At 36.5% G+C, this 25,759-nt stretch overlaps 1 protein-coding gene and 1 long non-coding RNA gene across 9 annotated transcripts in view; one reads left to right on the plus strand and one right to left on the minus strand.

Annotated features, from left to right (window-relative positions):
• LOC145694617 (uncharacterized) overlaps positions 1–25,759 on the minus strand; it is a 122,985-nt gene that overhangs the window by 12,083 nt on the left and 85,143 nt on the right. For both annotated transcript variants that reach the window (XR_014133028.1, XR_014133029.1), the window contains exon 3: positions 6,155–6,229. This is a non-coding gene — a long non-coding RNA (uncharacterized LOC145694617). The remainder of the gene's footprint in view (positions 1–6,154; positions 6,230–25,759) is intronic.
• The window catches only part of LOC145694615 (uncharacterized), a 33,368-nt gene continuing 25,733 nt past the window's right edge, over positions 18,125–25,759 (plus strand). For 3 of the 7 annotated variants that reach the window (XM_081771011.1, XM_081771012.1, XM_081771016.1), the window contains exon 1: positions 21,695–21,778. In XM_081771011.1, coding sequence (XP_081627137.1) covers positions 21,710–21,778 — 69 coding nt within the window. In that variant the 5' untranslated portion in view covers positions 21,695–21,709. Of the gene's footprint in view, positions 18,447–21,694; positions 21,779–21,880; positions 21,906–25,759 lie in introns of those variants that run through there. The other 4 variants (XM_081771010.1, XM_081771014.1, XM_081771015.1 and 1 more) reach the window with 3 other exon arrangements.

A 25,759-nucleotide genomic window follows, 5' to 3' on the forward strand; every position in this document is an offset into this window, starting at 1 on the left:
AAAAGACGAAAACAATGCAGATACGCTTGATTATTATTCAGACTAATATTTAGGACGTTATGAAAAAGTGTATTAGAATTAGCCTAATTATATATATATATATATATATATATATATATATATATATATATATATATATATATATATATATATATATATATATATATATATATATATATATATATATATATATATATATATATATATATATATATATATATTGTTTGCAAATAGCACGGCGCCTTTATTCTCTCATATACAAGGAATAGAATAAACATGTTCTTGATAAAATACTAAATATAAATTGTGTAATATATAGCGAAATACAGCGATTTATTGACGATAATATCCATAAAATATTCTTGAAAACTAATCTTTATTTGAACGCCTTATCACATGAGTCGGGAAATTTAATTTTACAGACAATGCTCCTCCACGCCCTTTCCAGCTTCCATAACGACATGTCTCTTCCATACATATTAGTCGTCTATTCAGTGTTAAGCATATGCGCACAATTAATTTCCTTCGGAGTTCCCCAGATTCAATAAAAGTAAAGATTCAATCAGGAGAAATACAGTAGAGATAAGAATATCAATTAAATGCAAAATCTCGCCCGAATTTGAAGACAGGGAGCTCAGCTTATTGTGGCGTAGTTTTATCTTTCCTCCGCTAGGAGTGCTATTATTAGCACTGTTACAATTATGACGTGCAAAGGTGAACAGAAAATGTTTCGCGTGCTTACATTTCCCTACTTGGCCTAATTCCTACTTTTTGCAACCCAATGACATTTGGAAGTGTATCTAAATGAAGAAGTAGTTTTGAAAGGTCATTTCAGTACCTAAGCTAATCTTTCTATTCGGAGCAAATATTTGGAACATTATCCATGGTTGTCTGAAACAAAACGAAAATATTTGATTATCTTCTGATATGGGTGCGTCACGAGAATATCATTCTAGATGGCGGAGGCGTAAGCAAACTTTCGTGGACTACCGTTTATTACTTTTTATTTTTTGCTATGAGCAAGGCTTTGCAGTATACTTGACATTTATACCAACGTATTATATTTCCTTGAGGTCATAGTAAGTCAGTGGTAGAGCGTTCACCTCTGGTGCATGGGATCTTTGGTTCGATCTCAGCTCACGCCAAGTGAACTTTGTGGTGGACAAACACCGTGTGCATGGGGTTTCCTCGGGGTTCTCCCGTTTCCTCTTACTTTCTTCATTCCATAATTTCATTCACTTCTCATCATCACCGTCTTCTTTAGCCTAGCTGGCATAACGTGGGACGTAGAACATAAGGATTTTCATTTTGTATTATATTTCCTGTAATCTTTCACGAAACTAGTTTCTCTGACAACATTTACGAGTAGAAATGCTGCCGTCTGTTTTTCCTATGTTCAGTACGTTTCTCTTCGTCGACGACTATATTTCGTTCCTCATAACCAATTGTAAATAATTTCTGACACATTTGATTATACCTCATAAGAGTCACGTTCGTTTAGTAAGAAAGAAAATGTTTCTGTAAAAATTGTTGTTTGATAACAGTTTATAAAACAACACCAATGGTGTGTTCTAAAATGACTGCTCATCACGTCAGATAGTTCATTTAACGACTACCATTTTAACACTCTAATCCAAAGTACGACCAGGGTTGTGTCAATATTTAACACAACTCGAATAATAAAGAGCCATTGTGTTGAATTGATACAGATATCTTTTACTGTATAGTCATCATTATTAGTATCATTGGAATAAATATTTAAAAAAAATCATATAATAATTATATTAAGACTAAGTTAACTCACTATACTGATCATTGAACTTGTTTCCTAAATGATTCGAATGACACCACTGCGTATAATATACCGCCCGAATTTTCTCTCAGCTATGATTTGAAAGAAGTAACTGGTATATCTACACAAATTACACTAGGAATTACGGTACTTAAATAAAAAAAAATATGCGATTACTTTTCTCTTCCCCTTTCTATTTAACAAATTAAAGAAATTCAGTGAGACACATATGCAAAGAGTTAACACACTTAAAAACTTCTAATATAAAAATTTTAATAAATTGTTTCTGAAAAGCTATCCCTAAAACGTTCCTATCCTAATTCATTGATTCATATATTTTTCCTTACTCCTATTCGGTACCAGTACTTTCTGAATATTTTCCCCACTTAATATAACGTAAATGTATTCAGCTGCAATAGTTGGTTATTTCTGAGATTAGATAGAATATCTGATGACATTATTATTATTATTATTATTATTATTATTATTATTATTATTATTATTATTATTATTATTATTATTATTATTATTATTATTATTAATTGTATGTGCACATATACAACTGTTTATTGTAATAAACACGAAACACAAATGAAGATACAGAAGTATCTAGGATTAATCTTTTACAGAATCGGTTTCGATTCTCTGTTGATTCAATTGTGTTGTTAATAATTGTGTCCGGTGTTCCAAAGTGACATAAATTAAATGAATTCAATTAGTCAGCTCACACAAGTAGGTGGAAACAAACTTAAGAATCCTTGAGGACGGTTTTATCAGGAAAAGTTTTATTGTATTGTAAAGAATATTATTCTGGTGTTTGCGCTTTTCCTAATTTGGCGCGTTCTATCCACAAGAAAGTTGGTAATCTTGTCTTGAACTGGTTAGCCATTTTTACGGATGTATCCTATAAATACCTCAAAAGTTAAGCCACATTAAAAAAAAAAAAGATCCCTTACAATAGAATATTTTATCCCTTATGTTCCGTGTAGTTTGCTACTTACATGAGATTTATTTTAGTTATTTAATTATGACGTCAAACTAAGATGTTTCTTGATGTAAATCAGTGTGTTAAATTTACTGATTCCTTACTAGACCAGAACCGAAGTAATGTACTCGGTGAAGCGTCTATACCTACTAACTCAGCGTTTCCCAACCGGTGTGCCGCAAATGGGCCGCTGGTGTGCCGCGAGGAAATCGAAACAAATTATTAATTCTATAGGAAGCAAATTGCAAGACATAGGGGAAAATGTGTATTTGTATTTCACATTACTATGAACCTCTACTATAAATCTACAATTTTAAGTTTCATACTGTGTTAATTTTCTGTACATTTTTAATGTTGAAAAACGTATTTGTCATTGTCATGACCATTATTGCTTCTTTATTGTTGCAGACTATTTCGTAACTTGAAATTTTAACATATCATTCAATAAATTCAACAAAGCAAACATGCATACAAATTACCTAAATTTGTGTTTTAAAAGTATAGGAGATTTGCTTATTTGTTCGCTATTTAGTGATCTTCCCTTTTAGTTAAAGGTTAGATACAGTTTTCGAAAGAGAAAGTTGATTTTTTAAAACCAGAGTCCTATATTTCATTGCAATTGTTTTCTATTTTAAAATTAGAATGAAAAATAAACATAATGATTTACCACGGGGGAAAATCAGTGATCGAGCTTTCTTCTCTGTAAGAAGATCAGTAATGACATTAAAATACCACGGTATTTTATATTTACAAATAATAGTAGTAATTTTATATATATATATATATATATATATATATATATATATATATATATATATATATATATATATATATATATATATATATATATGGGTGTGCCGCGAGAATTCAAGTTACACCTGTAGTGTGCCGCAAGTTGAAAAAGGTTGGGAAACGCTGTACTAACTAGATAATCCGGGTTTGTTCTCGTCGAAATGCGGATCACATGTCTACCCTATCTTTGCAAAATGGATACCTGGGGAAATGTGGAAGGAGAAGTAAAAAAGCGGGCGGGAGTCATGTTAATCACATTACCTTCTTTATGCATACGAGTGTCGAAATTACGGAGCACTACCTTTTAAGGCAGATCGTGGGCCTTTGGCATGTTCAGCATTGAAAGTAATACCTTCGTTTTTCTAGTTACTTGATTTCAACATTGAGAGTATTACCTTTGTTTTTCTAGTAATTTGATTTCAGCATTGAGAGTAATACCTTTGTTTTTCTATTTACTCGATTTCAGCATTGAGAGTATTACCTTTGCTTTTTTAGTTATTTGATTTCAACATTGAGAGTATTACCTTTGTTTTTCTAGTTATTTGATTTCAGCATTGAGAGTAATACCTTTGTTTTTCTAGTTATTTGATTTCAGCATTGAGAGTAATACCTTTGTTTTCCTAGTTACTTGATTTCAGCATTGAGAATAATACCTTCCTTTTTTCTCTAGTTACTTGATTATTGTGTTTGTAGTTTTTGATTATCTTTGTTTTTCAATATTTTGAAAATTGTTGACTGTTATTCGGTTCATTGTACGCTGTAGATTAAAATCGTGTTTAATTAAAGTTCTAATTGATTACATTTAACTTTTTCCTTCTTTTTCTCTTTTCTTTCCTGCCTTTGTTTGTTTGTTTTTTTCGTTACCTAACAACTAACTTGCTATTACACTTAAAGGTATTCACTACAGCGAAATTAAACTACCTCTAATTTTAGAGTTTTCCTGTAATATTTTCAAGACAAATTAAAAAAAAATCGAAAAGTGGAAACGTAGTGAACTAGACAATACGATTTTGCATGTGATACTTTTACTACAATTCATTTATCTGCTTCTGGTATGCCGCTATTTACAGAATCCGCAAAAAATGCTAAATCTAGCTATAGTTGCAAATCGAAAGCAGATAGATGAGTTGAGATAACGGTAACACATGCAAAATCGTATTGTCTAGTTCACTACGTTTCTGCTTTTCGAATATTTTTATTTGTTTTTAAGATATCACAGAAAAACTAAAATTAGCGGTACATTAACTTTGCTGTTGTGTAGACCCTTAATGCTTAGATCTAAATATGTTTATAGCCTGTTAATCGTAGTATGCTTCGTGTAAGTTGGTGAGATTCATGTGGTCAGTATTAAATATTGCACTGTCCTAAAGAAATATGGTAACAAGTGTCTGTGATCATGTTGCCTAGTTATTTAAGTTATATTGTGAATATATACTTACAAGTGTATTTTATATAAATAATTACAATCTTATTTAAATGTAGTACGGGCCTTGTCCAAAGGCGCCCATCAGGGGGGCACGGTGGGGCGCTCGTCCCCCCTAAGAGAAAAATCTACTTGGGAATATTGAAAACCCAATATACATTTTACATTAGTTACAGCAAAATTTGACACTATATTTGAAATGTCGCTTATACTTCCCCCCTTTTAAACCACAACATGGGCGCCCTTGGCCTTGTCTTAATAATAAACAGCAAAACACGTTCATGTTTAGCAGCATTATCCATTTTGAATTAAAGTTAGGCACGGAGCAGCGAGTGTTAACTATTTTAGAAATTGATGGAACTCACAAACTGAAATCTTTCCCTTTTATAGGAAAGATTGAAAAAATGCAAACATACTGGGACGTCTTCATAATTATCGACACCACACCAAAACCATAAATTTACATTTGTGAGTGTTTCAACCTAACTGGAGTTTATGAATAACCAACCAGTGGCCTACGCAAGATAAGAAGTCCAGGTTTTAACGGGCCTTGAAAAGATATGATAAAATAAACATATACGGTACCGTATTACGATACAAAAATCCGCAAATAATATGAACTTGGAAGTTTGAACCCCACCTACTTTGATAATATTCTCCGTACGCTACTGTTGATTACTATTTCCGACACTGACTTGGATAGTGTAAAGCTAAAACTATTCTTTATACATTCGTTTAAGGAAACTACTCGTGTAATATACTAACTCTCGTTTTTTAGTGGTCTGTTAAAGAAAATGATGTTCTAGAATCTGAATGTGTTTTGAAGTATTTATGTCGGTAGTTTCAGTCTAACGCATATCCTATTACTATTACGTATGAAAATACATTATGAAATCAGACTATCCTGATTTATACCTATTACATGTTAAGCAATATTAGCATTTTTAATGTTTAAAAAATCATTGCAAAATTTTCTTCTTTTAATATTTTTTTAGAAGAAACACATTAGTAATTTTTAGAACAAATAAATTTAGACTGATTTGTTGAGGTTAAATCACTTCAAAAATATTCCTTTCATAATCTGTTACACAGTAGCAATAAGTAAATAGCTCTGAGTTACTCTAAATTAATTAAAACATTTAAAAAACATAGAATAAAGTACCTGTTTTCGGCGAGGACTTGCTTTTCGATTTTGGTGGTTCCTTTTCCTTGTCTGGACTTTCTTTTTCAGTTTTACCTGAAAAAAGAAAATAATAAGGTGTATATATGTATTTAAAACTTAAATATTGATTCTATTTTTTTAAAAAAATTGTATAAGTTGCACAGGCAGTTACTAATTAATATTTTTCATTACCAGATCTCTCCATCCTCTCCCCTCCCCAAGAGCTTGGGCGCAATTCTCTCCATATATCATTCATTCATTCACCAAAAAGAAATTAAAAAAAGGTAGGAGGAGAGACAGAATAGTATTTGGTTGTGACAAAACCAAGCTAACTTGCTTTGTAGATTAAATTTTGCTCAATTTCGGAACTTTTCCGTTCTTAAAAAGATGATTATGGTATAGTTATAACTCAACTGGACCATTTTCAATGAAAAAAATATGCCTTCCCTCAAAAAACCTTATGGGCACAACCTTTGCCCTAAAACCAGCCTGTCTACACCCCTATTCATTATTTTCCCTGCATGATTATACGTCCAACAACCACACTGAGAAAAAAAATTGTATATGGCGTACGTAAAATCGTATGTTACATTTGTAAATCCGGTAGTTTTTGGACTTAACGTACAGCAAACATATAACTGCAAACGCTTGTTTTATAATAAAATACTTGCTGTATAAGAGTTCCATCCAGGGGCGGATTAAGGCTTTTGGGGACCTGGAGCCGACTATTTCAAGAGGGCCCTATGTTACGAATAATTCCAGCGCATAAATTTTCTTTGTTGCCTACCACAGCCTCATAGGCTCATCAAAACACCGAGAACTATGCTGTAATATTTTAATGTGCTCCAAGTTTACAATAATTATTTTAATTAAATTCATTATCAGTTAAATGCTCATATGCTGCAGTGTAACACATAAGTGCCAAATACAAGCCAAATGGTTACCAGTTCCTGTAAAAACACTAATAGAGTAAAGGAGATTTCGAAAACCTCCTAGATTTGCTCTAAGTAATGACAGATATATATATATTTCAAAGGAATTGTCAGCACAAGCTAATAATTTGGTTTGTAACAGAGGCCCAATACAGCTCACCCCGTCACAAAATACGTATCGTGAAGACGCTAGTGGAAGACGACTTACCTCTATCGATACCGCGAGCGTAGTGAGCAAAAAAAAAAAAAAAAAAAAAAAAAAAAAGTGTCTAAAGCCTATAGTATAATAAGTTGATTGCTATATTTTAGTACTACAGAGTGGCTATTTGAGAAAGCGTTTTTGACGCGTTACCCTCTGTAGCGAACGCGGCCAAGGTGGCTATTCAGTAATTTTACTTTTGCCAGAGTTGTAAATCATACTGTCAGCCAGTCAGGGTTTCCGGGTCTTCTTGCCAGGTCCAGGTCTATACTAGCAGAGTTCCAATACTCTGCACAACCCATCTTCCAAGCAGCTGTTTCTTGCTACAATCCCCTTGCCTGGCAACACGTCTTTCCCTTTTGTCCTTCCTTTTGAAATCTTTTAAACAGAAGGCGGTCTATTGTTCTGAAACGCAACAAATACGCTCGAGCTGACGTTTTCTCCGAGTTTTTATTGCTTTCGCGTTTGAGATTAGCCACCTACATTTAAATACATGGTCAGCGTATTCCAAGCGTACGCATGAGCAATAACTACGCTTTGCGATCGCCTCAAGTAACCAGGTACTTAAAGAGAGGGATTTTGGGGGGCCCCCTGAGCCTGGAGGCCTTGGAGCCTGGGCTCCATTGACTCCGCCCTTAATCCGCTCCTGGTTCCATCTGTACGTACTTTCCGTATGAAACAATATAGGCGGTCAGGATCTCACATACAAATGGACGTATATAACATATGGCTGACGAAGGTAACATACAATATGTATGTAAGATAAGGAAGACTGTTAGATATCACACATCCTAAGAGCGGTAACTTTTTTAGCATACGGATAACATATTTTCCGTAGTGATTTCTGTAGTAAGCAAGAGGATTCCGTATATTTGTACACTGTACCGCTTTCTGGAGAACGGATTTTTTCTCAGGGCAAGCGGATGTAGATTGGCATTTTCTACTCGAGGTTAGAGCAACTAAATAATTATAAACCAATAGGAAAAGCGTCACTACATATAATATTAATGACGTAGTAAATTACGGATAATCTGTCGAAGTTGAGAAATATTTACTATTATCCGTTTTATGAAATTTAATTTTCGAAAAAAAAAAAAAAAAAAACATCAAAAGTTTACGGTATCGAAGTCCTAGGACTTCATTCCGAACTACCTTTCGCAACATTTGCGGAGCGCAGCGCAATGAAAACCATGCAAAAAGCAATCATAATTATTATACGTATTACTACAAACTAAAACGCAAACCATTACTGAATAAGGCCTCAAGTTATCGAAGGATCTCTGGATGGTATTTATACACCGTATTGTCGAAATCACAAGTTCAACCACTGTATTTTGTTTCAAATGCTGAATTATTTTAGTTCATTTGTAAGGCATATCGGTCGTGTTTTCTTTTGTGTGTCAAGAACGCCAACGACGCGCTTTGATCATATCTCATAGAATTTTATAACTATAGACTAGACATCTGTCACAGGAGCACAGAAACTAGTTTCATCATATATATTGGTCATAACTTAAAATACAGCTAAAGAAGAGAGGAAGAAAAGAAATTCGAGAGTATAAGCAGTGTTGGGTAAGTTACTTGTCAAAATGTAACGCGTTACAAGTTACTTTACTTTTCCTTAAAATGTAACGCGTTACTTGCACCCCCAAAAGTAACTGTTACCCTACTTCGAAAGTAACGCGTTACTTTTAGGTCCGAAACTTTGAATACGTAAAAAAAAAAATTATTTCTTCAATTTTCCGTACTAATACTCTCCCACTATTATTATTATTATTATTATTATTATTATTATTATTATTATTATTATTATTATTATTATTATTATTATTATTATTATTATTATTATATCTACATACAAATGTATGTATGTTCCAGCACAACTCTGGAATGCCTGGAGCAATTTCAACCAAACTTGGTTCATACATGACTTACAAACTTAAAAAAAAAATGTGCGGGCAATACACTCCTAGAGATGGGGTAGAAGAGAGATAACAACATTCCCTAACAGGCTAGGCAACACTTCGTAGCTTACAACAATATTGGTTGCCTGCACAACAGGGTAACACCTTTATTGAAATACGTACCGTATGCTATGGAAGAGGGGATGGATTGAAATATGATCCACAAATCTATTCTCCCCGTGCAAAGATCAGGTATTTCAGCTACTAGTGAATATAACGAAAAAAAAATCGTCTATAATTTTATAAATACTCAATGTGATTATAAGGGGTAGCTGGACAACGGACATTTAAAATAAAAGCATGAAGGCGTTGCTCTTCCTTATTCATTCAACTTATTTCTTTATTTTCAAATATGTTGCATAAACATTATTCTTCACGTGTGAATAACTGACATTTCAGCTAGTATATATATAAAAATTTATGAAAATATGTTCCAACATACCTCTGGAACACCTCGAGCAATTTCAATCCAACTTGATATATATATGTAATTTATACTTTGGAAGAAATACTGTGGGAGTAAGTCACCCCTAGGGGGAGTGGGAAGGATGATATATAAAAGTAATCTAATACTACAGATATGTTTCCTATCCATAGTTTTCGTAAAAAAATGAAATGTAATCTTTCAGGATAAGGGAGACGATGATAAAGCAAGTGAATGCTGATGGAAGAATTGGTGGAATGAGAAAGTGGGAGAAAATGAGAGTATCCCGAGAGAACCCACGGACATGATGTCCACCACAAACTTACTTGGCCAGGTATTGAACCAGGGACACCACCCACCAGAGGTAAGCACTCTACCACTGAGAAAACGGGCCCCCCATAGTCTTCGGACTCGCTGAGATGGATAATGACTTTCCTACGATCTTTAAGTCCAAGTTCAGTCACTACCGGCATGGAGATGAGAAGGGGTGGAAAGTAACACGTCCAAAATCGACGTTATCTGTTGTTTGTGATCGTATCGCGGGAAAACGGCTGACCCGTTTGAAATAAATTTTAGAATGTAGTTAGTACCTATCTCAAACTGGATTCTTATCATGTCACTTTGATCAAAGAGTGTGTCCTAATAGGTCAGCGATGGAATGGGTCATAGGTCTCTGGGTCATGACTTTTCTCTGGGCAGTTCATGATTATTACTTTCACATAAGTGGTTTTTGAACATAGCCTATGCAATAAGAACTAACAAAACATTGTTTGGGTTCAGCGGTATCTTTTATATATTTTAGAAGTTTTAGAGATCGATTAAACTTTGACGATTTTTCGTAAGAGAAACTTGTAGCTTATATTTTCTGTGATTCTGACGCATTTGTTCTCTTATAAACTTTGTAGTTATTTTTCAGTGCCATGTTTGACATACACAGATGCAAACAACAAGGGAGAAAGGAAGTTACATTTAATGAAAAGGCTGTGAGAAAGAAGAGAATCACGTTTGTTAGAAATGCATTAGCAGCCTCACAGTTCTCCCCAAGAGTATGACAACGTTTCATCTCCGGATCATGGTTCTGTTTCAGTCAGATCGGACCATAGTTCAATTCGTGTCTCTCCGAGTTCCACAGCTAAACGTGAAATCCGGACCACATAAATTCCCACCGGGAATCGAACCCGAATCTTTGGCGTAGGAGATCCGGGTTCGATTCCCGGTGGGAGTTCATATGGTCCGGATTCCACGTTCAGCTGTAGGTCGACGACTCATTATATCCTCGCTGCTGAAAGCAACATTAAACTTTAATCAAACACCTTTAATCACACACACACACACACACACACACACACACACACATATATATATATATATATATATATATATATATATATATATATATATATATATATATATATATATATATATATATATATATATAAACAAACTCTGGTGAAGCAATCCCCAAATGACGTGCTTGCTACGAGATAACCCAGGTAACGTACGATAGAGAAATGAAGTTCCAAATATATCCAGGTACGTGACACCCCTTTTAACTGAAGGAACGCAAATGCTTTATCTTCTTTGATAATCCAACACGGAGAAGTCATTGAACTGCGAAGAATATCAAGGTATTCAAAGTTCGTTCTCACATTTCTAGAAACGTTCACCGTCCTCAGCTTGTTTCATGACTTGTGAGAGATGGCATGGCGGAGGCGTGTGTGATTCTTTTGCGCCTGAAAATCAATATCTTTTGTAGAATCAGCTTCTATATTGAGACGCGGAGGAGTAAAGAATCTACGTTTTGCTCTCGACGCTGTCCCTACAGAGGGAGAATTATGATGATGTGGGCGTCAGCACGTGGGAGTGTTTTCGATTCAAAACTATTATATTAAAAATGAATATCACGTACAACTAACCCGAGTACGTAATCAGTCAAGAGACTTCCTGATTTGTCATCTTTCTTCTGAAAAAGAAAATAAAATCGCTCCTCCTTGCAGACAGTACCACTTCAGAGGGGTACGAATATTTGTCACTAGCTACTATTTAAAGTACGTAAGAAACATTAAGCCATTACACTCTGTGGGAGCTGATTATGAGCAGAGGCGTTATTTAGGGAACAAAAGGAACAATTACTTCCCACCAAAAGTGTCAGTACGGAAATATATTGCTTAAAATCAATCTTCGCAACATTTAACTTTAACTAATAACTGTGCAACCAGTTTCTTTCATATTTAATGAACTTTCTGCTTAATGCACTGTAAAGAAAGATCCTTCACTCGAGTCAGTTTTTTTTTTTTTCTATCACTTGTGTGCGCCTTAGAGATGCATATATACAGAAAGGGAAAGTAAAAGATGCCACCAAAAAGTGCAGAAAGTGCTCAAGTTCTAGAGCTACACATAACAATATAGTGTGTTCTTATGCACGCCCATGCTCAGAACTAAAGTATTGTTTATTCATTTTTGGCGGAAAGTTTTCTTTTTTCTTTTCCTTGTTTCTTTTCTTTTCTCCACTTTAAAGCATTACACCGAAGAGTATACAGAAATAAAAATAAGCTTTTCATTATTGGATTGTTATGTTCTCAAAGATTTTGCATTGTAAATATTGTTTAAAAAAAAATATATTAACAGTATGTTAAACTTGCAGCTAAACAGAATTTTCCAAGAATTGTTCTAATAGAATTTTCCAACAATTGTGCTATACAGTGAAAGTCATAAGTATTCGTACACCGAATGCAAGCTATGATTAAATGCCCATAGCTCCGACCTTGTTGGAGATAGAGCATTGAAACAAACGGCACTGCATTATCCATTAAGTTATTTATTATTTACAAAACAAACGTTCTGTGAATGCGAAAACATAGATAAATAATAGCAAAAGAAACAAAAATGAACATGATTTTGATGTGCCAAAAGTATTCGTACACTTACGAAACGTTCAGAAAGAACATTATTGCGCATGATTCAATACTTGGTTGGTTTCCCTTTGGCCCTAATTACAGCTAGAAGGCGCTTCAGCATCGAGTGCACCAAACGTTGCGTATCTTCAACTGTTATAGAAGCCCATTTCTCTTCGAGTGCAGTTTGCAAAGAACGTTTACTCGTAATGCTGCGCTTGCGGAGATTCTTTTCGAGTAAGTGCCATAAATGCTCAATCGGATTGAGGTCAGCGGCGTAGCGAGCATTACAAGATTGGGGGGGATGAAACTTGAATTGCCAAGTCTTGATTTTAAAAATCCCAAGTTTTGATATATATATATATATATATATATATATATATATATATATATATATATATATATATATATATATCAAGTGTTTCGAAAATCTTAGTCTCACTTTTACCAACCCTGCGGAAAACTTCACAGCAACCTTATTTTCATATTCCCCATTCCGTGCCCCATCTGAGATACGAATACGAACAGCCCCCTGTTCCGAGTAAAATTTCACACCTCAACTCAGAATCACTATCATCTCCCACGATGCACAACTGTTAATTTGACAACTTATGGCTAGTTTTGATAGTCTGCACCAGTCAGTCCTCACCAGAAATGCGGAGAGTTTTTTTCTCTTCTGTCCTCCAGTCTCCTCCCACTTCGATTTCATAATTTCGCACTCTGATGAAAATTATTAAATACCGGCAAGAAAAATACTAATATATAACCTCCCTTTTAGGCGCCCCTCCAACCGCAAGCCCGGGGCACGTGCCTCGCTTGCTCCCCCATGAGCTACATAAGTAACATACAATGATTACGTAATGCTTTGACTTATAAATACTATAAAGAAAGGAAGAATTGCAATTTTTGTTTTACTTTCCGAAAGAACCAACTACGTGATTAAAAATAAAGTAGGAAAGGCAACACATTTATATGAAAATGAAGTGAAACACACACCGGTCTATGCTTTCACCCAGCAGACGTATTGTTTGGCCCCCCAAAATGTGACTTTTGGAATCATGCACTTAGGTTCATAGCGGAAGAGACAGAACGACTTGACTCATCCATTGTAGCTTTCGTCCATCGAACATTTCCAGAAACCTACTGTGCCCCCCTGTGCCGTGGGATGGAAAATCAGCAGCCGGGGCGAGAGTATACGACAGCGTCCTCGTACATATGAGTTAGGGCGACAGATCATCCGCGAAGCGCCACCATGGTTGGCGCGAAGCGTAATAAAATTTTCAAAAATAAACCCTGCTTTTCCTTGATTTTGAACACCTTTTATTACTTTTTTCCTTCCATTTTATATATGTGCACATATATTTTCCTAACATGAGTAACATTATAGGACCATTTCCTAAAGCAGAAAGAGGATTTAAGTACATACTAGTTGTATTCCAAATAATTTTTCCTGTCTCTCTTTTTCTTTCATTCTCTTTTTTCATTTTACTCCCCAATTTTGCGCCCCCTTTCTTCGGAGCCCGGAGCTATCGCCCCCCGTTATGCAAGGCACTGATGATAGCATTTCCAAAACACACTTTTGTTCAGTTCTCCCTACTCGAAAAGCCCTGTAAATAGAAAGTCTTACTGCAAAACAGAACTGAAATAAGCTATTCTTGTCCTCTATATTAATATGATCACCTTTTGTTTCAAAGCGAAAGGTTTATTCACACACAAAGCATACACGGTTACACAATACAAAATATATTCACTCTCGTATCAAAATATACTTCCCTTTGACACTTTACAATTAGAAAGAAACTCTTAAATTTGTCAAATTCACGTACTATACATAGTAAAAGGTTTATACTAATAAACCTGTCATGTTTTCTTCATGGGAATACGGGACATCTTAGATCCCCTTCCCCCCAAAAACTTTCCAACAAAATCCAATAAACTGTACCTCTGGTTATGAATAACAGTATAATACAGGGTATTGTGAAAATACAGTTCACAGGGTATTGTGAAAACTGTTACATGCTACACTTTATCGTTCATTCACATTATCCCAGCCACTTCATTACTTTTCGAATAAGCTTATATTGATAGGAGAAATGGGATTGAATTAAAATATGGGACATTTGTCTGTCCCGAATAAATTTATTGGGAAGCGGTATTCTCGGGCCCAAATTCGGGACTGTCCCGTTTTATACGGGACAAATGGTAGGCTTAGTACTAACCAGTCACTGCCTAGTTCTTGTTTTATTAATATCAATTCTTCCAGTCACTACCTGTTGCCTTGTATACGCTCTTGTATCAAATGCTTTTGCGTCAATTCTCTACTTGCCACCGAAACGCCTCTTCTGTCTGTCTTTGCATGCCAACTCTATTCTGCTTTTGTCAGTGGTACAATTCCCGATTTTCATTAAAGATTCTTCAAAATGTTTACGAATATCAAATGAAGAAAAGTGAAGTGTAATCATTTGCAACAAGTAAAGAAGCTATAAACGAATAAATCAATTTATTTCAAGATAGGTAACTACACAAAATTTATGCCAAGTCTATAAAAGAACTGATAATGTTTTACAGCAACTGGCTACCAAGAAAATGTTAAACCGAATAAGTCAATTGAACAAAACGGCATTCTTCAAATTGCCAACTATGTATTTTAATTTGCCAACTTGTCAAGCGATTGGTAACTTTGGGGGGGGAGGCTCCCCCCCTTTACCCCCCCTTAACGACGCCCCTGATTGAGGTCAGGCGATTGAGGAGGAGTGGCCAGTTGCTTTGGCACATTGTACAGTAACCAGAACTTTGTATTGTGTGCCATATGTTTGCGATCATTGTCCTGTTGAAATATAAAGTTATCTTGCAGGCCCATTTGCTCAGCTCTAGGACGTAAATTTTTCTTCAAGATGTCAATGTACATATGCTGATCCATAGTACCGTCGATAATTGTCAGCTCTCCCACTCCCGAAACACTCGTGCACCCCCAAACTAGCACTCTCCCACCTCCATGCTTGACGGTTGGCCGCAGATTTTTCGGGTCCATCTCTTTATTTGTCTTCCGCCACACCATTTGTCTACCGTCGGAACCAAAAACATTAAGTTTACTCTCGTCTGAGAATACCACTTTGTCCCACAAAGCCACATCTTTGTTCACGTAAGCTTTTGCAAACTGGAGACGCTTCTTCCTATTCACTTCGGAAACAAAAAAATTCTTTCGAGCAACACGCCCATTATATCCTTGTTTGTTGAAAGCACGACGCACAGTGCTTTCTGAAACTGATATACCTGATTTGGCTCCCTCTGCCACTATATGCGGAGCACTGACTCTTGGGTTCTTCATTACGCGCACATCGTCTAGTTCTCTTCAATGGACGTCCACTTCGCAGCATGTTTTTGACTGTATTTGTTCGCAGTTTCGATCTATGACTGATTACACGGTCGAATTTGGTCTTCCGATAATATCTGATATCTCCCGTAAGGATTTGCAGTCGTTATGAAGCCTTATAATTATTTTTCTTTCTACTTCTGTTGTCTCTGTCCCTTTTCGACCCATTATGTCTTTCGTCTTGAATCAATCTTTGATCTTGATTGATGTTTCGCTGTCCTGTGGTAGTGTTTAGCTTTGCAAAACACCAGAGGGCGTTCTAACCGCCAGAGGGCGTGAACAACAGATCGAACAGTTGGACATTTTTGTTTTTAATTTCAGTGTACGAATACTTTTGACATATCAAAACCATGTTCATTTTGGTTTCTTTTGCCATTATGTGTCTATGTTTTCGCATTCACGGAACGTTTATTTTGTACATAATAAAGAAATTAATGGGAAATGCAATGCCTTTTGTTTCAATGCTCTATCTCCAACAAAGTCGGAGCTAAAAGCATTTAATCATAGCTTGCAGTCGGTGTACGAATACTTATGACTTTCACTGTATATTTTAAATTATGCTTTATGCTTTATTTTCTAAAACTATGCTTTATTATGCTTTTAAAATTAGTTTCTTCTAGACCCTTAGACAACCACAACCATGTTGTCTAAGGGTACCAACCATATGTGTAAATTGCTATTATGCTTTTGGATTGTCCTACTAATAACAATGGTTGAAAAACTTATAAAAAATACTACTTCTTTTATTTCATTAGACTTGATCAAGATTAAAGTAAGCCAAATAAGTAGAACGATGTTACATTTAATTATGGTAGGTCTATGATTAAATAACGGCACAGTGTGTAATTATCATTTTCATCATATTGCAGAATGTGTCAGTCGTGTTGTTTCCAATTTTAAGAAAAGATACATATTTTGTTTCCTGCAATCTAATACTAAGGCCATCATACGTGCTATCCTATTCTGTGCTTATCACTCCAAAGTGTAGCGGTTTTCATATTCTAGTTGACTTGCACTCGTCACTGGTTTAGTGGATGTGTGGGTCTTTGCTGTACAGGTTCCCAGGTTCGATTCCCGGCGGGACAACATTAAGTGTTTTACAATGGTCAAGATTCTACCTGAAGCTGCAACTTTACATATTAAGGAGTGTATCGAAAAGTAGTTAGCAACATTGCATATATCAGGAAAGTCAGAAGAAAAAATAAAAAGTGAAGCAAACCCACATTTTTATTAATAGAGAACCTCTATGTATCTACACGACAAAGAAAATACAACTTACATGTCCCGTCGTACATATGAACGTAGTTTCTGTTTAATTCCAGCCATTAACCGTTGCACAGTCTCGACGGTGCATTTCCTCGATGCTGCAGCTTAGTTTCTCTTGAAGTCTGCCATGTTGAGCACTGGTGTATCATTCTTTCGGAAGTTGCGTTTGGCAATTGCCCAATATCTTTCGATTGGACAGAGTTGTGGGCAGTTTGGTGGATTCATGTGTCTCCCTACAAACTCGATGTTCTGTTCATTGAACCACCGTACTGTCGTCTCAGCATAGTGTACTGTTGCTAAGTCGGGCCAAAACAAGGGGAGATTGCATGCGTTTTATACAATGGCAGCAGTCTTTTTTTGTAGACATTCCTTTCGGTACACTGCTGAGTTTATGGTGGATTCTGCATAAAAAATACCGGAGCGCAAACCACAGGAGCAGATTGCCTGCCATACCAGTGCTTTTTTCGAAAATTTTTCCACGTCAACGTACCTCTGTGCAGTACATACATCCCCAGCATTGCGTGCAGTATAATATTGGAGTCCTAGAAGTGTTTTTGAGTCCTCTTTTACGTACGTTTCATCGTCCATCAACACACATCGCTCTGGTGACTTTACGATGTTGTCATACAGCTTGCGGGCTCTTGTTTGTGCACTGAGAAAAATCCGTTATCCGGACAGCGGTATGTTGTACAAATATATGGAATCCTTACGTTTAGTACGGAAATCTGTATGGAGCATACGTTATCCATATACTACATAACTACTGCCTTTTTCTCACTTAGATATTACATCATGTCGCTGCAGGATGTCTGACATCGAACAAACTTCCGTATATTACATATGTATACGTATATTATATACGTCAGCTATATATTTCATACATCCGTCTGTATGTGAGATTCTGACCACCCATGGACAGTTCTTTCTTTCATCATGAGTGACGTCATTGAACAAAGAACAACTGTCGTTTTCTTGCGAGTCGGTTTATGCATATCGTGTCACGGTGTGGAGGTTGTAACACCCCTCATTTTATATCTTCTACCTTATACTTTTAATACTTTACTACGTAACACGATCTTATTAATTTATTATACGCTTCATATATTTACTAACTATCCAACGATATTTGTTGCCTCGGGCATTAAATTGGTGAAGAAGAACAAGAAGAAGAAGAAGAGTCATTTACTGAACGAGATTTGTTTACAGGTAAAAAGAACAAAGGAAGGAAACAAGAGCCTGAGTAAGTACAATAGTTAAGTATAACATTACTTAAATATTACTTTAATTACCGATTACTTTAGTATAACTCGCTTTAAGCTTAATAAATCACTAACATGTTAACGTGACTTCTGGTTGCAAATCTTCCTATTGTAACCCGTTAGTTAAGAAGAAAGGAATGGGCGAATCTGAATTTTGAGAATTCTTTGAACATTGGCGCGTATAAACTTTTTCTACATTTCAAGGTGCACAAAGTAAATGTTGTGTTTATTTATTTCTTTTTAGACGGTCCCTTCCTCGGAGGAGATTTACTATAACATAACACAGTAAATCTCATAACTTCATAACATGTTTGCTTAGAAACCGCTTTCAGCGCGAATAGCGACTTCGTGTAGTCTAAAAGACTGTTAGCCATTTTTGCTAGAATATTTTCACAAAAGCTTTTTTTTAACGTCCTGCGATTATCCACCAAGGTGATGATGAGATAGGTGATATTGGTTGCAAAAAGAAAGTGGGATGGAACGGGAGAATCTTAAAGAGTAATCACGCACACAGTGTTTGCCCACCATAAGCTCACTTGACAGTAGCTGGAATCGACCCATGGACCCAACGCGTCAGAGGTGAGAATTCTACCGAGTCCAAGATTTGTTTCGTGAAACACTGTGAAGAGAGGGAATCAATTTGTGAAAACAGGCGAGTAGCACAGAGAGTTAAAGCACCAAATGTGAGGGGGCGGAAATTATTATCAGTCAACTTTACTTAGTTTTACTATGCATGCAAATTTGCTAGCTTATCTGACCTACTTTTAAGCGCGTAACATTCCAGTTTTGGACGTTTCAAATCTGAAAATATTATGTTGATAGGTTTTCGTCATAAATACTTTCAATATAGAAAAGTAATTCACGTGAAATATATTTACGACGTTAGAAGGTCCGTGGCATTATTCACAACTCATGGTTTATAAAAGGTATAAATAATACAATGTATATATGTACTGTATGCTGTACACTTATAACATGAATAAAGGTTTGCAATTTTATTAATAGAGGCCATGATGGGTTAGTGGTAGGGCGTTTACCTCTGGTGCATGGGGTCTTTGGTTCGATCCCAACTCGCGCCAAGTGAGCTTTGTGGTGGACAAATGTGTTCATGTTTTTTCTCGGGGTTCTCCCGTTTCCTCCCACTTTCTTCATTCCACCATTTCACTCATCTCTCATCATCACTGTCTCCTTTAGCCTAGCCAGCATAACCGTGGGATGTAAAACTTAGAGATTTCATTTAATTTCATTTTTGGAGTAGTGACTTCGACTTTATTCAGCGGGGAGGAGGGATCAGTGGTAGAGTGTTCACCTCCGGTGCTTGGGGACCCTGGTTCGATCTCAGCTCGCGCCGTGTGGACTTTGTGGTGGACAAACACCGTGCTCTTGGGTTTTCTCGTTGTTCTCCCGTTTCCTCCCACTTTCTTCATTTCACCATTTCACTCATTTCTCATTATTACCGTCTCCTTTAGCCTAACCGGCATATCCGTGGGGCGTTAAACTTAAAGATTTCATTTTATTCAGCGGAAAGTCAAAGTTTGGTTTGGAAAAAATCATCGAAATTTATTTTATTTCTTCGGAAAATTCGATTACGTCATTTTAGCGTTTTAGTTCTTCTAATGTCCTTTTAACACGCAACCACCGAGCTATGTCACTGCTTGTGAAGTATTGCTTAAATTGGAGCTTTTGTACGGGGCAACTGTAGTTGCTTCCTCTAAAACAGTCGCCGCCACCGTTAGCTTTGGAACAACTGTCTCGAACAACTCTTAGTACCCGGCACTCGTTAAGAAGCATTGTGTTAAATGGAAGGATTCGTACGGGGACACGGCAGTTGACGCCATCGTACCAATGTATCTTTTTTTCTTTAAAAAAATCTTAGTTGGAGTACTGATCACAGGCGAAAAAAGCGGAATTGTTTATCACTTTATTTTACGTCACATACTGGTGTTCTCCGATGTCTCAAAACAACTATAGACTATTCCTATATTCCATGTATATTACAATGCAGTATCATCCCTGTGATGAACGCATAAGATACCAGGCTTACATTGTTGCCTTCTTCTTTATATTTATACCATCTTCCAAATTACGTTTATAATATTGATCCTTCTGTAACGTACAACGTGCCCATGGAAGCTAACTAGTCATCTATTAGGTTTTGTTTTATGCACATGAAGCATACATATTAATCATCCGATTTGCAGCCACCGTTAAAGCATTTCTGGATGTATGTTATTACTATTATTGAGTTGAGTTGATTTTGAGTTTAACGTCCCTTTTAGCAGCGAGACTATATGAGACGGGACCTACTGATTATCGTGGAATCCGAACCACATGAGCTCCTGGCAGGAATCGAATCCGGGTTTCTCACGCCAAAGGCGCGTACGCTAACCGCTTAACCACGAAGGAACTCATTATTATTATTATTATTATTATTATTATTATTATTATTATTATTATTATTATTATTATTATTATTATTCAACCACTAAAGAAAGAAGTAAAAGAGGAAAATATGTTGTTGACCAAACCAAACATACATCGATGGGATTCCTCGTGGCCAAGTAGTTAGAACTTCGCTGCCTATGCAGAGGACCAGGTTTGATTCTCGATGGTAGGTACTGTGGTTTGAAAAATGAAATGAAATGAATTGAAATGAAATCTTTCAGTTTAACGTCCCGTACTTATGTCCGCTAAGGTAAGGGAGACGATGAACAAAGCAAGTGAATGATGGAAGAATTGATGGAATGAGAATGTTGGAGGAAAAGGAGTACCCCGAGAAAACCCACGCACACGATGTTGCCCACCACAAACTTACTTGGTCGAGGATCGAACAAGGGACCTCACGCCACAGAGACAAGCGATCTACCACTAAGCCACCGTGCTCTCTAATGTGGTTTGAATTAAAGCTACGGATCTACGTCTAATGTAGTCTCGGTGTTGTATCTTTCCATGTATATCTTGTGTACTGACAACCCAGTCCCACTACAGAAAAAATACGTGGGTATTGAAAGGTTTAAAAAAAACAACAGAAAAAACAAATAATATATCAGTGTCTGCTATCAGTTGCTTGACGTAAAAAGCATTTTTTTTATTTCCATTGCCCAATAGTAAAATTGCCCGTAGGGGTTACTAACTGGTGGATCTTTTTCATTGGTAGCATTAGCGGGCGGGTTGTCATTATGTTTGTATTACCCAGAATTCAGTAGCATAGAAGTGACTTAGCTTCGTCTTGGCTTGACATTTGATGTGCAAAATTAGTATAAGAAGGAGAGTGGAAGCGTTTTTGATCGTGGTCACTCACCTAGGATTTCAAGTAAGTTGGTTTTCCTGCACTAGAAGATCTACTATTTTACATTTCAATTAGTTTTGTTTTACTTTCACCTCAGTGCTGCGAGATTCCGTAAGCTCGTTTGTTTTTTTATTTACGTAAATGTATGAAGGTATGTTTGTAGAAGTAGCAGTTTGTGTAGACTATGTTAATCTTTCATTAAAAAAAAAAAAAAAGTTTAATGGGTAGGGTATAATAGTATACATGAGAACCCCCTTATCTGCGTTTCTTCTGTGTTCTATTACCACTTCTACATGAAATATCATAAATTTTCTTCGTAGTGCAATAGTGAGAAGTGTCCATGTGCGCAAGACATACGATATGCGTTAAACGCCCCCTCCCCCCCACACACATAGTCATAGATAAAGTATAAGGGCACTACACATGCAGATATAAAGTACAGGTACGTTCATTTTTATTTTCGTATCAGTCGATAAGTAAATAAAAGTCGCTTTGTTACCCCCTTTGTGAGTTCGTACATAATGAATAATCCCTAAAAGTATGAGCGTCCTGCTCCTTCGGGAACTGATGCAGCTTCATGTATACTATATCCGTTTAATGTCCCACGATTATGCACTGGGGCTGAGGGAGACTGATTATGAAATGAATGATTATGATGGAATAACGAAAGTGGGAGGAAACGAGAGAACTCTGAGGAAAAAAGGGGCATGGTGTTTGTTCATCACAAAGCACTTGGGAATAGTGTATTTATTCCGTTAAGCCCCAACAGCTTTTCAACTTTGACAGTAATTACGGGGAAGGTTCTAGAATGCTGGTCCGCACATATAAGTAACGAGAGTTGGTACCCAGGATGGTTACTTTCTTTATCAAAGCTCAATATTCGAATTCACATAGTAATGCCAAGTGAGCGATAGCGAGTCAAGATTAGTTAGTAGTAGCCAGGGTGATTATTTTATTACGATTCAGTGGTTCTATTAAAAATGAAAAAAAAAAAAAAAAACTGGCATAATTACGTATAAATATATTTTGGTTAGGTTTGCTTAATTTTCGTTCACTGGTAAGAGTGCACTTTGAGCAGAACAAGTGATTTTGGGTATCTTTTAGTTTCTACCCCAATCCTGCAAATATAAGATCTCCAGTGTTACTAAGCAAAATATAACTAAGCGAGTGACAGCAAGCGAACGGGGTTACACACCCCGCAGGGCTTTGTTTAGTATTGGTTCCAATGTATGTTCTGTTTAAAGTGCATTTTTGCCCGTTCACTTACATAGTAGGTCTGGACCGACGGAGTTTATGGAACTTAACCTTGGAACAAGGATTGAACAGGGAGGAATCCCTGACGTCAGAAGTGACCACTCTACCACTGAGTCACCGTGGTCCGAGCTCTCATTTCATAACTTCTTGGATTAAGTCATTTGAAATCTTGGAGCATTTTGAAATTACTCAAAGGTGTATATAGGTTGCATAAAATATTTTTTCTTTACGTAAGTAATCGAAAAAATGTCCTATGTTAGAGGAACGTATCTTCACATAGAGTAGTATAACACGGTCATGTCCGTAGCTAAGATGTAGGCCAGGGGGGAGGGCTTGAGAACCCTTTTCGACCATCTTCAGGCCTTCTTGAAACTTTTAGCTTATTGGTATGTATATATGAAAGTAAAGTGAGCTCAAATTAGCTTCCACAAAAATTAACTCATTCCCTTGCCTTAGTAGTTTGAAATACTAGAAATTAGTAATATAATTTTGAATAGTTAGTGATGTGCGATGGTTCTAGCTTATGACGAACTGGTTCCTTGAAATCTCTGGTTAGTTCATATTTGGTCTAGAAAACGTAATTTTCAAAATTAAAACATGTTTTCATCATTTTGGATACAGAAATTTGGAATTTAGGTATACATTCCTCCCTTCCCATCTGCGTTAACTTGATATGGAGAGTTGGCGTGTTTGCGATTTGTATTTGTCTTCGCACTTGATTTGATTATTAAACCATAGTTGAAAGCCATGGGTATGCACGCAAGCCGCCACGAGAGTCTGCAACGGACATTAAAACAAATGCCTGACGTGGGTTCGAATGCCAGGCAGTTTTAATTTCACTTTTCACAGTGAGACTCGTAGGATTGGAGGGGGCGCGGTGGCTCAGTGGTAGAGCGTTCACCTCTGGTGCTTGGGGTCCCGGGTTCGATCCCACCCCCCGCCAAGTGAACCTTGTGGTGGACAAACACCGTGCTCGTGGATTTTCTCGGGGTTCTCCCGTTTCCTCCCACTTTCTTCATTCCACCATTTCACTCATCTCTCATTATCACCGTCTCCTTTAGCCTAACCGGCATAACCGTGGGACGTAAAACTTAAAGATTTCATTTGTAGGATTGGACTGGGTTCATATTCTGTGGCTGGTAAAAACTTAAAACAACTGAATTTTAACTTGGACAGATGCTATAGATGTTATGAGACAGAGCGTGTTACATTCAGTTATTATCGATAAGTAATAGTAAAGATATAATGTGGTTACTAACAGCAACGTGAAGACCACATAGTTGCAGTTGGTAACTGTATTTTCGTTGTTTTACGAGTGGTGGTTCACGGTATAACCAGATCTGATCAATCAACTACTTGTATTATTACATTTTATTACGTTACAAGCAGTGGCGGATCTAGCCCGGGGCATCCCCCCAGTTTTTACCTTCTAGAACACTCTGGTTACAAGCGGGACGTAAAACTGAAAGATGTTTTACTTTGTTTCCATGTGTTTTCTTTATAGCTATGCCCAACCTGGGCTAATGCGCCTGCCTGCATTCCCTAATGTCACGAAGATAATTGGGTCTAATTCTCTAGTTGGTATAGTTTAAGGGCACTGTCATAAAAATCGTTCCGTGATATTGGTGTGTACAGCTCACCATTTCAGATGAACTGCGTTAAATAGCATACTAATTATATACCCTGTTGGCATTTAGAATAATATTCCTTCTCAATTCTTTACACTAATTTGATTTCTACTTTACATTAAATATATTGTTACATTGTATTTTTAGTAGTCTTCCCCGCTGGTCTAGTGATTTCCGTGTGGCCTTGGGGAACGTGGCCCCTCGTTCAATTCTCGGTGGGAGGGTGGAAACAAATTAAGTTACTTCCACAAACGCGTTTACTTCTATCAATCATCAGTCTCTTTTGGCCTAAAGTCGTAGCTGTGCGACATGAAAAAAGAAAACTAATTTTTAATTCCCTAGTTTGGCTTTTGTGTAGGGCTACTTGCTGGAGTTGAGAACTTCAACGGAACAGTAAGTTATAGAATTTATAACTAGTTTAATCAGTCGAAAATTATTCCGGTTCCTTGAGATTCATTCGGTTATTTTTTCTTCATAGTTTTGTTTCACAATTTCTAGAAGGAATTAGGTATTAACAAAGCAACTAATATGCAAAAACTCGCTATGCTAAGCGTTGATTCACTTGAATTATTTCTCCTATTCCGTTTAATGTGTTTTGATCCCCAGTTGCGCACATTCTAGTGTTTTGTTTTTAGACCAGGCCCGCAACTAGAGGGGGGCTAGCGGGCAACTGGCCCCCTAAAATTTTCGTGGCCCCTCCAGACCTCAATACGGAAAACACAATTTAGATATTTGTAAGGTAAGTTTTGATGACTTACCCCCCCATATATTCATGGTCCCTCCAAACATATTTGGCTGGTTTCGGGCCTGCTTGAGACTGTACGTTTACCCTGCTGTATCCAGGTGGGAGGTGCAGTAACTCGAAGGGTTCAAATGAAGCTTCTTACGAGAGTGACTTTTCTAGATATACAATCAAAGCTATTTATATCTGTGATGCAATACGAGGGTTGCACTGAAAGTTTCGGGAAAATGATAGAACACAAGAACATAAAAGTGCAATTTTTTTTTTTTTTTTATGAAAGTATTCCCCCTGAGTAGCAGTGCATTTTTATGCAATAAAACCAAATCTTGAAACAGGTATGGCCACTCCGAGGTTGGTATCTGTGAAACCTGCAGTTTGTAT

The sequence above is a fragment of the Thermobia domestica genome, chromosome 9 (assembly GCF_964235325.1).
Source record: "Thermobia domestica chromosome 9, izTheDome1.hap1.1, whole genome shotgun sequence".
Classification (NCBI taxonomy): domain Eukaryota; kingdom Metazoa; phylum Arthropoda; class Insecta; order Zygentoma; family Lepismatidae; genus Thermobia; species Thermobia domestica.